Source organism: Rhinatrema bivittatum, chromosome 2 (assembly GCF_901001135.1).
Source record: "Rhinatrema bivittatum chromosome 2, aRhiBiv1.1, whole genome shotgun sequence".
NCBI classification, from domain to species: domain Eukaryota; kingdom Metazoa; phylum Chordata; class Amphibia; order Gymnophiona; family Rhinatrematidae; genus Rhinatrema; species Rhinatrema bivittatum.
In genome coordinates this window covers 91,580,941-91,594,572 of record NC_042616.1, presented here as the reverse complement: position 1 = coordinate 91,594,572, position 13,632 = coordinate 91,580,941, and the positions used below count along the sequence as shown (strand labels likewise).

The 13,632-nt window shown below is 42.1% G+C and overlaps 1 protein-coding gene across 8 annotated transcripts in view; it reads left to right on the top strand.

Moving 5' to 3' along the window:
- The window catches only part of KMT2C (lysine methyltransferase 2C), a 979,844-nt gene that overhangs the window by 185,138 nt on the left and 781,074 nt on the right, over positions 1 to 13,632 (top strand). For all 8 annotated transcript variants that reach the window (XM_029588444.1, XM_029588443.1, XM_029588442.1 and 5 more), the window contains exon 5: positions 8,777 to 8,922. In XM_029588444.1, the coding sequence (XP_029444304.1) occupies positions 8,777 to 8,922 (146 nt within the window). The remainder of the gene's footprint in view (positions 1 to 8,776; positions 8,923 to 13,632) is intronic.

Below are 13,632 nucleotides of genomic sequence, written 5' to 3'. Positions count from 1 at the left end.
TATTTCCATGTAAGTGCTTAATTAAGTTTCAAGGTAGCAATTATATTTTCTTTGATCCTATTCAATTAGAAAATTTCTTACAAAATAAAACTACCGGTACTCCAAAATGATATGTTTATCAGCCATAGGGAGTTGCGATGGACCATTAATCAGGAATTACTAGTGATTTCCTAAAGTAATTTTTCCTTAGTTTTTCTCCCCATAATGTGGATTATGAAGCAATCTTCTTTGCCTGTTTTGATTTGTGAAGATTTCTTGTGTTGGTATAGTGATGTTTCTTAAAATGATGTATGGTGTATTTTCAATCTTGTAACATCTTGATGGAATTTGTATGAACATGCGTGAAATTGTATGGTTTCTATGAAATTTAATGATTGTTGTTAATGACAGTTGTTTGTCAAATGTTCTTTTTTTTCTTTTTTCTTTTAATATTATGTATGTTTCTTGTAAATCGCTCAGACCTTGTTTATGTAGGGCGTTTAATAAATTTTAATAAAATGAAAATGAAATAAATGAAATGAAATGCAAGGTTTGCTTGTAAAATTGATAAAACCTAATAAAGAATTAAAAAAAAAAATATAGGATGTCCTTTGTATCACAGAGAATTTTTTATATTGGTGTTGCTCTCATTCTAATTTGAATAAAGATCCCCACGTCCCAATTCCTTCAATCAAATTGTTCTTATAATAGATGCGACCAGGAGCACACCTAGAGGAGCTACATCTTCATATCAAACTCTTGGAGATGAGGGCAAATATGAAAACTCTGAAAGTCTTCAGTAACCAGGTGGCCAACAGAATTGACCCCAGTGTAGACAACCAGTCTATTCTACTTGAATAAGAAGGAAGGAGTAGGATCCCATCTCTAATGATGATACACAAGGCACTACACAACATAGCTCCTCTCAACTTAACGTTTCAAATTCAGCTACACACCTCCATGAAACCGAAGCGAAGTGCATATCAGAACAGACTAATCACCCAACCGGCTAAATCCTCCCTGAGGAAACGCGCGCTTTCCACAGCGGGCCCTTCACTATGGAACTCGCTACCTCCAGACCTCCGCCTTGAACCTGACCACGCTACATTCAAAAAGAAACTTAAGTCTTGGTTGTTTAAACAAGCATTCCCAGAAAGCTAAAAGCAGGAAGAAAGTCATGTTTCAGACTATTCGCTCTCTCCCCATCCCACAGCATATAACTTCACAAAGAGACCAGTTGAAATAATCGGGTCATTTATTTATCTTATACCTTTATAATCATATATATTATATTCAATCATGTTAGAACCTTATAACCACGCTATTTATTTATTAGGTATTATTTATTAACTGTCAGCAATATATACTAATTCGTTAATTTAATTAATATGTTCAATGTTTATGTTCAATGTTCAATGTTAATTAATATGTTCAATGTTCAATGTAAACCGCTAAATGAAGCGATAGTTCTTGTTTCTTGTAAACCGGGGTGATATGTATTTTATACAGGAACCTCCGGTATATAAACCCTATAAATAAATAAATAAATAAATAAATAAGGTGACTGTCTGAGTGTAGAATTTGGTGTTTTCTCTTGTGTTGCCTCATTAGGGTCACATACCTGGTAGAAAGACACAATAGCCTATAGACTGCCATCATCTGTTAGTTATTCATGAATGGCCCCTTGGTTAGGACATATCTGACATACTCAAGTTGGGGTCTGTCTGAGGTGGATCAATTTTTGACAGTCCTGAAAAAGGATAGTACTATAATTGGATAAAAAATTGTATTTCCTTGTGTTATGCCCTGTTATACGTAATTTTAGTCATGCATATTAAGGTTCATACTGTCGGGGTCATGGCAGCATCAGTGGGTAGTCTAAGGAAATGATTCCCAGCCTTTTTTTTGTGTCAGGATATACCTGGCACTCATTGTGTAAAACCACCATCTTCACTATCATCACCTTCTCTTCTTGCTCCCTCCAAGTCTGATCATCATCTTCCTTCTCCCCTGTGGTATCATCACTCTCCCTTTCCTTTCCCCCCATCCCTGGTAGCATCACCTTCTCTTCCCTTCCCTCTCCCTCCATCCCCATGGCATTAGTATCATCTTCCCTTCCCACCTGCCATCTACGCACTCCTTGCCATCATCACCTTCCCTTCCTTTCTCCTGGCATTACCACTGTTCCCTTCCCTCTCCCTTTAATCCCTGGCATTATCAGTTTCTCCTCCCTTCCCTCTCCCACTCCTTGGAATCATCACCCTCACCTTTTTTCCTCCCATTCCAGGCATCTTCACCTTCTTCTCTTCCTCTCCCTTCACTCCCCTGTCATCATCACCTTCTTTTCACTTTTCTTCCCTTTCCTGCCACTCTTTTGGCATCATCACTGCCTTCTCTTCCATCCCCTCTCCCTCCACACCTCTGACATCATCATCACCTTCTCCCTCCACCCCTCTGGTGGCATCATCACCTTCTTCACTTAACTCTGTCCCTAGTATCATCATCACCTTCTCTACCCCTTCTCATCACCTTCTTTACTACTTCTTGGCATCATCTCACCTGCCCTTCTCTCTCCCCACCTTCCTGACATCATCTTCTCTTCCCTTTCTCTCCAACCCCCTGGCATCATCAGCTTCCCTAACCTCCCCTTTCTCCATGCCTATTAGCACATTCAGCTTTTGCTTCTTTTCCCCATTTCGTGGAGCTGGCAGAAGTCTGAACACTGTTTACTTGGTGCTGCTTCTTCCTCCTCTGCTGATTTTCCTCTGCAATGGGAAGAGCATATGAGGACAGCAGGTTTTGTGAGACTACAGGACCTGTGCAGTTTCAATTGCAGAAGAAAGCCAGTAGAGAGGGAAGCAGCAGATAGGTGCTGCTCTCTGATCCCCTCTGATGTCAGAGGGACATCCCACAGGTACCCTTGGGGGAATTTTGCACAAAAAAATTAAAAACTCTGTGCACAAAAACTTAAAATTCTGCAAACTTTATATTGGTCAAAATAACACAATTTACATGACCGTCTTTAATTACATTTTTAATTAATACTTAAAAAGTTATTACTTAAAGATGCAGAATTTAAATATTTTGAGCAGAATTTCCCTAGAAACTCACTGTAAGAGTGTCCCTTCCACTCGCTCTCCCTACTCCCTTGGCCACTTTGCCCTCTCAGGCCTCAACTCCTCCACCTGCCAGTATCTCTCCCCTCCACCTCTAGGCTCAACCCCTTCCACTCTGTTGCCAGTCCCAAAGTTTGACCCCATTCTCAGTACTGCCCCTAATACAGGCTCCCTCTGCCCCTCACGCAGGTTCCCTCTCTCACACACATGCTCCCTCTCTCTAATACACATACACCCACCCTCATACAGGCACCCTCACTCTCTTGCGCACGCACGCGCACACACACACACACACACACACACACACGGCCCTCTCTCTTGCATACACACCCACACAAGCTCCCTTTCTCTCTCACACATACATCCTCACACAGACTACCTATGTCTCTCTCATATGCACCCCTTCACACAGGCTCTCTAACACATACACAATCCCTTCACACAGACTAGCACCCTCACATACACACGATCCCTTTTTCATACACACGAGCTCCCAATCTCTCACACACATACACATTCCTTCACAATTTCCTCATATAGGCTCCCTCTCTCTGAAACCCACACTCAAGTATCCCCCCCCGCTCTCTTATCTCCCATGCTCTCACTCACCATCCCCTCCCCCACAACCCTCCCCTCTCTCACACACGCATTCTCTCTCACCGGAGCCTTTATCTTCGCCGCGAGTGGAGCACTCTCCATTCGTGGCACATAGGGCCTTCCATCTTCTCCGCGACCGGAGCACACTCCATTCACGGCACACGGGGGCCTTCCATTTTCGCTGCGAACAACGCGTCCGGGCCTTCATCTTCACCGTGAACGGAGTTCATCCCACGGCACACTCGGGCCTTCATCTTCGCGTGCTCCGTTCGCGGCATGCTGGGATCTGCTCTGCCATTTTCTGTGCAGAATTTGGCAATTCTGCGCGGGGTGGGGGTGGGGGAATTCTGCGCTCCACAATAGCGCAGAATTCCCCCAGATTACCTACAGCCCAGGAAGGAAAGAGAAAATGAAGACTGCTGGCACCTCAACTTTTCTTATTGGGTTCTTCTCAGTACATCAGCTGCAGCACACTGGTTGTAAAACACATTTTTAAGCTCAAACTTCTCAAGAGCAGTTCAGTCTACAATATTCAGTAGACATTGTCTTGATAAAGCTACTCACTGACTGTTCTAGGTTTGGACTGTCCATTCTTCAAGGCCTGTTTATGGAGTACAGTCTAACATCTTCATCCTCCTGCTGAGCCATTTTTTATGCATTTTTTTGTGTTTTTCTGATAGGCTATATCATTTATGAAATGTTGATAGTTATGTGGTATATGTAGTGTTTTTACTATGCCTATTGTGTACTCTTTGAATTTGTTTTGTAAACCTCTTTGGGTATCACCAAGAGTTAGCAATTTGTCAATATATGTACAAAATTTAAAAATAATAAATACAATTTGGAGGCTGTCTGTGTTTATATATTTCTCCACTTTATATATATCTCTACTTGCTCGCCAATAAAAGAACCTGAAGAAAAAATGGGCAGGCAAAATGGAACACATTCGACATAGTAACTAAAATTGAAATTAACCAAATCATTACAAAAAAGTAAGCCTGCTATCCACCCACTGGACCCAGTCCCTGCAAGTTCCCTGTAAATAGTATACAGCATAATCAATCCAACATTTGTAACCATAATCAACCAATCAGAAGGATTGGTCCTAGCTGGGGCAAAACAAGCAGTGATTAAACCAATCCTAAAAAATAAATCTGGCAGACTTGACGATTGGGACAATTATTGACCAATATCCAACTTGCCTTTTATTACAAAAGTCCTAGAAAAAGTATTATTATCTCAATTGGAAAACCGCAAAGAAGCTGACAATATTCTTTATACAAACCAATATGGATTCAGAAAAAATTGTTCAACAGAAACTTTACTCATTTCTTTAATGGACCCTGTACTACAGGGTTTTGACAATGATGAATCTTATATCCTGGTTCTAATTGATTTAACAGAAGCCTTCAACACTGTGGACCAAACTCTACTATGCCATCAGTTGAGAAAAACTGGAATAGACGGAAATGTTCTGAAATGGTTCTCTTCCTACCTAGCAGATAGGATGTTCCAAGTTAAACTGGGCAATCGCATATCTGACACCTTCCCAATCGATACAGGTGTCCCCCAGGGTTCAGCACTATCAGCAACACTATTCAACATGTATATGCCACCTCTGTGTACATTAGTAATGGAATTAGAAATCAACGGAGATGCAGATGGCATACAGTTCTACATTCCATTTGCCAAATCGTTTAAATAAAACTGCATCAACACTGTCATCATACATGAAGGCAATGCAATAAGAACTATCTCAGCTGAAACTAATACTAAACACACAAAACTGAAATCGTGTGGTTAAGGAGAAACTCCTGTATAGTCAAACTGCCATCTCTACACCTCGGTAATTTTAACATTACACCATAAGATCAAGTACGGTACCTAGGAATACAGATTGATGAGAACTTTACAATGGAAAAGAACATAAGCAAATTAATTAAAACAGGATACTCCAAGCTGTGAATGTTACACCGGTTGAAACCATTACTGACATAATAGAACTTCTGCAATGTTCTATAAGCAATAATATTTTCAACCATAGTTTACTACAACTCACTATTATTAGGCCTACCTTCAGGACTAGTAAAAGCACTACAGTCATAACAAAATGCCTCAGTAAGACATTAGGGACAAGGAAATTTGACCACATCTTCCCCTCGCTGATAGCACTGCACTGGCTGCCAGTATAATCCAGAATTCATTGTAAAGTATTAAACACTAATTTTTAATCTCATCGACATAAACCCCTGCTTAATAGGAGTGACACTTCAACCAATGCACACCACAGCGAGCCCTTAGATTGCAAAATGAAGGACTTTTAACTGTGTGTACAATGCAGAGTACACATCTAACACAAATAAGACTGAATGTTTTCCATAGCAGGTCCCAAGTTGTGGAATTCTCTACCAGAGTCGTTACATATAATAACAGAAAGAAAGAGTTTCAAACGTAAACTGAAGACATGGCTCTTCAAAAAAGCATATGATTTAACTTAAAATATCAATATGCAGATAACTTCACTATCAAAAATCATAGATAATGTTGATAGAATTAGTACTAAGTAAAGAGCAACGAAAAATGTATTACGACAACTTGCTAATGCGTGAAGGTTATTGATATGGATCTCATGTACTACAAGCTGCTGTCCTAGCTCCTACTTAACATGAATTTGATGTTGTGTTGTCCTAGAATATGAATGTTGACCCAGAATGATTTTTACTTTTGTAAACCATTTTGATCTTCTTTTGGAACGACAGTATATAAAATACCTAAATAAATAATAAAAAAAAATACTATAGAAGTATAAGAACATAAGAAATTGCCATGTTGGGTCAGACCAAGGGTCCATCAAGCCCAGCATCCTGTTTCCAACAGAGGCCAAATTAGGCCACAAGAACCGGGCAATTACCCAAACATTAAGAAGATCCCATGCTACTAATGCAATTAATAACAGTGGCTATTCCCTAACAGGCCGATACAGTAAAGTTCGCAGGAGAGCGGGTGAGCGCCCGCTCTCCTGTGCGCACGATTCACTAAAACAAATTATTCAAATCAGGACCCGCGGTAAAAAGAGGCGCTATGGACACTAGCGCGTCCCTAGTGCCTCTTTTTTGACAGGCGCAGCGGCTGTCAGCGAGTTTGACAGCTGACGCTCAATTTTGCCGGCATCGGTTCTCGAACCCGCTGACAGCCACGGGTTCGGAAAATGGACACCTGCAAAATTGAGCATCCGGTTTTCAGCCCGCGAGCCTATTTAAAATTTTTTTTAAAATTTTTAATTAATTTTTAACTTTTGAAACCTCTGATTTAATATCGCCATGATATTAAGTCAGAGGGTGTACAGAAAAGCAGTTTTTACTGCTTTTCTGTGCTCTTTCCCTGTGCCGGCAGAAATTAATGCATATCTTTGGGTAGGCGCTAATTTCTGAAAGTAAAATGTGCGGCTTAGCTGCACATTTTACTTACTGAATCGCGCGGGAATAGCTAATAGGGCCTTCAACATGCATTTGCATGTTGCGGGCGCTATTAGTTTCGGGGGGGGGGGGGGGGGGGGGTTTAGACGTGCGTTTTCGACATGCGATTACCCCATACTAGCGTCTAAAACACGCATCCAAACGTGGGTTAATAGTGCGCTCCGCTGTACTGTATCTGCTTGTAAGTAAACTTGATTAATAGCAGTTAATGGACTTCTCCTCCAAGAACTTATCCAAACCTTTTTTGAACCCAGCTACACTAACTGCATTAACCACATCCTCTGGCAACAAATTCCAGAGCTTTATTGTGCGTTGAGTGAAAAAGAATTTTCTCCGATTAGTCTTAAATGTGCTACTTGCTAACTTCATGGAAAGCCCCCTAGTCCTTCTATTATTCGAAAGTGTAAATAACCGATTCACATCTACTCGTTCAAGACCTCTCATGATCTTAAAGACCTCTATCATATCCCTCCTCAGCCGTCTCTTCTCCAAGCTGAACAGCCCTAACCTCTTCAGCCTTTCCTCATAGGGGAGCTGTTCCATCCCCTCTATCATTTTGGTTGCCCTTCTCTGTACCTTCTCCATCGCAACTAAATTTTTTTTTAGATGCGGCGACCAGAATTGTACACAGAATTCAAAGTGCGGTCTCACCATGGAGCAATATAGAGACATTATAATATTTTCCATTTTATTAACCATTCCCTTCCTAATAATTCCTAACATTCTGTTTGCTTTTTTGACTGCTGCAGCACACTGAGCCGACGATTTTAAAGTATTATCCACTATGATGCCGAGATCCTTTTCCTTGGTGGTACCTCCTACTATGGAACCTAACATCGTGTAACTGCAGCAAGGGTTATTTTTCCCTATGTGCAACACCTTGCACTTGTCCACATTAAATTTCATCTGCCATTTGGAAAGCCCAATCTTCCACAAATTATGTGGTATGTTTGCCTATTTGAAATTGTGCCTTTTTTCACTTTGCATTTCAAGATGACCCTTAGTTTGGGAGTCCCAGATGTGACTCCCTTGCACTTGCTCATCATCAGCAAAAGCATTATTGCTCACCTTTAATAGGCATTCTCTGCACAGCCTACCTGCTTTTCCTTGGAGGGTTGTTCTGAACTTATCAAACTGATAACTAAGTGAATGTGGTTCCAGGAGTTGATGACAATCCACTGCATATACCTAGAAACTTTCCTGTGACTCTCTGGTAATCCTTCTTACTAACAGAAAATGGAGTTACATGGGCTGTGTGTCTTGTTGCACCTATTACAAATACGCAATTATGTTACATACGTTTATAAAACAGAATTTTGTAAAGCTGCTTGTTCACGTTCTGTTGACATCATAGTATTGTGGCATATTGAGGGCAGTACTTCTGTTACAGAATATTAATATTCAAATACTACATCAAATCGTATATAAAAACTGAATCGAAATTCAGTAAACCCGATATTTTTTCTTTCTAAATAGGTTTTACATTTGCCTTCAAAGCATTCAGAAGAATATTTGGCCATAATTTTGTTTTCCATTAAAATAGATGAAATTTGAAAATCTGTCAATTATAACTTTTTTTTGTTTTGTTTTTGTTTTCTTTGGATATAGGGAGAACTCTCCTCAACACAACACAGCATGTGTCAGTGTAAGCACTCGAACTGCATCTGAGGAACCAACCAGCAAATTCTGGGATGAACTCTGTCTAGTTGGCCTTCCAGATGATGTTGATGTCCAAGCCTTATTTGAGCCTACAGGTAATAAAATAGCGTGAGAAGAATTTGACATTTTGATTTCTCTAAATATTATTCAGGAATTATTTTATATATAACTAAGTTTGTAACTTGATATCTTCAGTTTAAAGGGAAGTAATTAAAGTAAGTAAAATAAACATTAAACATCTTGGAAATAAAACTTTATTGAATACAAAATGTTAATGCAACATATATTTAACTGATTTGTCTGCTGCCCACATTAACATAGTGTAATAGAACAAAGTACATTTGTATTTCTCAGTATAAAGAATTAATCAGTCACACAAGTGGATGATGCCAAATAACAGCATAGCTGTGAAGCATTTCTTTGAGCTTTGGAAAAGCTTAGAAGGCTTGTCCTGGCATACGCTGCACTTCCCACCTAGCTGCTGTCAATTGGGACCCTTTTAATCATTGTTTGACTGCGGGCCACATCGGACACACTCCCCCCCCCCCCCCCATCCATCCCCCAGGGACCTTCTCAATCTATTTCTGTTTCCTCTTTAGTCCTCTAATAAGGTTTTAGGCATTTTAAGTTTTATTTACTTTTTTGATACAGGTAGTTACAAGTTACTTTTTTTCCTCTGTGAGGCCTAATACAGTAACCTCAATCTCCCTATTTTGCTACATATTCTTCTTTTGGTCTTGCTCTGTCTATTTTTCTCAGTGTCTGATAAAGTGGCCAGTGGCTTCAAACACTGCCCACTCTGCAATCACAAGATGTTAACTGATTATCACATGGATTGCATGTACTGCTAGGCCTAGGGCATGATGTCATTGCTTGTGGCATTTGCTCAAAGATTTCATCCAGGGCTATCAATCTCCAAACGATATGTCACTTTGACATCTTTGGCAAAATTAAAACTTCTTAGTTCTCTGGCCCCCTTATCAGTATCAAAACACTGAGGAGCCACATTGACTGCTGATGATCCTCTGGCACTTGAGTGGTTGAACATCTTCTGAAATCAGGATCAAAGAAGAGGCCTAAGAACAAGGAATCTTTTCACTCTTCCTATTTAATGCATGAAAAGAGTTCCCTGGAGCTGAATTTGGGCTTAAAGAAACTTAGGCCTGGATTTTCTAAGGTGCAATCGCTGCCGGCTTTCGCACCCAATAGTGCCATCATTATAGGAGGTGCTATTGGGCATGCTACTGGCAGTGAAAAGGGTTCTTACCTTTTTGCCGCCAGCAATGTTTCCGCCATGTCTGACCCGACGACGCCCTAACTCCTCCTTTTCCGGAGCAGACTCCACCCCGATCTAGCTATTGCATGCGAAAAGGGACTTTTCGCGTGCAATACACTATGAAAATGACCCCTCTTAGTGCTGAGCACTAAGGAATTTGCCTCGGTCTTCACTAGCGCATAAGTCAGAGAGTAGAAAGATTATGGCTTTGATTATCCATCCTCCCACTCTGATTCATCTGGAGGTGAACTCAGCCTTCCATACTGAGACAAAGCCACATCAGTCTCTAAGGTCAATATCAGAACCATTGGTAATTTCCCCTTGGGCATGTTCTCTGCTACTGAGACCTTTCTACGTTTGGCCTCAGCAGTGCTCAAAAAAGAGTTGGGCAAGAAGATATCTGTGGTCCTCTCTTGGCACTTCAGGAGTTTTTAGTTTTCAGTATCTAGCATCTTCTACGGTGCCAATGGAACAGATACTAGATTCCTTCACATTTGCCACCAAATGGTTTGTAATGGATGCAGATATCTTGGAAATGGGATTAGACATGGATGGCTCTCCATGTTGAGCAGGAGCTATACAGCATTGGAGAGTTAAACCTCCCAACTGTACTGCATCAGTCTTCCCCCAAATCCAAGATAATTATCATTTCTCCCAGGACAAGCAGGATGGTAGTCCTCACATATGGATGTCATCATCAGGCGGAGCCCTATTATGGAACACTTTTGTCAAAGCTACTAGAAACTTTGACTGGCACACTGATCATGCCCAGCATGCCATGATCCCTGTGTCCACAGGGGTGTCCCTTCATTCTCTTTTTTTTTTCCGCGCTGCAGTTTGCCTCACGTTTAGGTGCTCTGTGAGTTTTTTCTCACAATATTTCCTCATAGAAACACTTGAAGTTTTACTTCACAAATAATTTCCCTACACGGGTCTACCTTCGTGTACATTTCATCGATGCTCAGTGAGTACTATGCCCTGTTCTCCGGTCAATTCCCCCGGGTTACCAACCGAATTGCAGCCCTCTTTTCTCCCCATGTCTATCGCCCTCGGTCCGCCACACAATACCCGCGAGTGTCCCTGCTGTGATCTCCCACTGCGTCCATCAAGGCTAGAGGGATTGGGATGTCTACGGTTCCCGTTGCGGTTGCCGTCCATGCCCCCACAGATTCATGTGGGAAGTGCCAGTAACGCCTAGCCTGTCTCCCCCTGTAGCTGCGCTACCTATACCAGCTTCCAGGGAGGAGCTGGATATCCTCGACTGTCAGGCTGTCATTGATGCCTTCCGGAATCTACTAACACCGGAGCCATATATAGGCGGTGCACCATTGTGGCACCGCCTCGTTGTGGCACCTACCAATGACAGCCTAAGTCATCGACGCCGACTCGTTTTTCTGAGCCTCCACGGACCTCTATGCCTATCCCGGGATTCTTGAAAGGTGATGGGCACTGTAATCCCGTTTCGGCACCGATCCCATTCATACCTAAGTACAGGATGTGTCTGAAACCATCCTTTTCGACCTGGTCACTAAAAAGGACCAGAAGTTTTCAGGAGGGTCTAGGTCGTAACTTCTTCCAAGAACTATATTGGTGTCACATATTGCTATTTACCAGCTATATTTGACACAACACCAAGGGAACTTCTCTGCCATCCACATGAAATTCGAGCAACATGTGATTGCTTCAAAATATCCTCCCATTGCCAGCAACAGGACTCAGTGCTAGATGGTGAACCTGACTTACAAAATTTACGGCCCGAAGTCCAAGATAATGCACCGCAGATAATCTCTTCATGCACAAAGTCCAGCAGACAGTGGCTCAATTACAAGACCACCGTGAGACCCTGCGGCAGCTGTCTACGTTTCTTGCACAGCAAAGAGGGATGCTAGAAGGACCTTTTACCGCTACCGCGTGAGACCAACTAATATCCAGATCACACCAGCTCCAGCAGTCAGGCAGGCTCCTGTATTTTTCAACCTTGCCAGAGAACAGAATGGTCCATCCCACTGAGGACCGGGGCTCGGAATACCGTTCCCCGGATGCTACAAGGCAGAGTATTTTAATCCTGATATTTCCTGTTTTCAAAGAAAACAGGCGAACTCCGCCCATCCTGGACCTCAGAAATCTCATCGGATTTCTTCAGAAAGAAAAGTTCAAAATGGTGTCTCTCAGCACCATGCTTTCCTTACTACAACAAGGGGGTTGCCTCTATTTTCTGGACTTTCCATATGCTTCATTGTGAGTCAACAACATTTTCAATACCAAGTTCTGCCATTTGATCTAGCTTCGACAACTTGTGTATTTCACAAAATGCCTAGCAGTGACTGCCGCTCATTTACAAAGAACAGCATTCATGCGTTTCCTTGCCTGGATGACTGCCTAATAAGGAGTCAATCCAAACAAGGAGCTCTAAATTCTTTAAGATTCACTATAAATCTACTACATTTGGCTGGAAATTCTGATCAACTACCATAAATCCCATATGGAGCAGATCTGGGGACTACAGTCGCAATGGTCTTCCTGCCCAACAACCGCGCAGACATCCTATCAAATTGCCCACATCTCTGCACGCATGCCAACATAGCCTCAGCCCATCAATTCTTCCATTGCTGGACCACATGGTTTACATGATCCACGTCACTCCTTTGGCCAGACTAGCCATGAGAAAAACTCGGTGGATTTTAAGATTTCAGTGGCTCTAAGCCGTTCAACCGCTTTTGTCCCTGATCCATATCACCGATCCAGTAACCAAATCCTCAGATGATCTAGGCCATGGTCGCATCCAACTTGGGTTGGAGAGCTCGTATCAACACCCTCCAAACCCAAAATATGTCGACGCTGCTCCATGAAAAGCCTCAGTTCAACTTCCTGGAGCTTTGAGCCATGCGTTATGCCCTTTATGCCTTCAAACACTGCCTCTCACACAAAACTTTGTAGATACAGACAGACAACAGAGTGGCAATGTGGTACTCAAACAAACAGGGATGCACAGGCTCTTATTTGCTCTGCCAGGAAGCTGCTCAGTTCTGGGCTTGGGCCCTTGCATACTCCATGCATCTCTGGGCCATTTATCTAATAGGCATACTGAACATACTAACAGACCATCTCAATCAATGTTTCCATCCCCACAAGTGGTCTCTGAATCCATGTTTAGCGAGTAAAATCTTCTAGCGCTGAGGTCAACCAACTATCGACCACTTGCGTCCAAATCGAACCACAGAGTGGACAGATTCTGCTCCCTACATAGGTTTCGAAATGCTTTAGCCATGGACACCTTTGCTCGCCCCTGCAACAAAGGCCTCCTATATGCGTCCCTTCCGATACCGCTCATAGCCAAAACTCTCGTGAACCTACAGCAGGACAGGTGTTCAATGATTTTCATAACCCTGTACTGGCCTCGACAAGTATGCTTCCCCATACTTCTCAACCTATCACTCCAGGAACCAATTCGCCTGCCCACAGATCAACCTCATAACACAGACTCATTGATATTCTCAGGTACTTGTAGCTTCACGAAAACATTCCACAC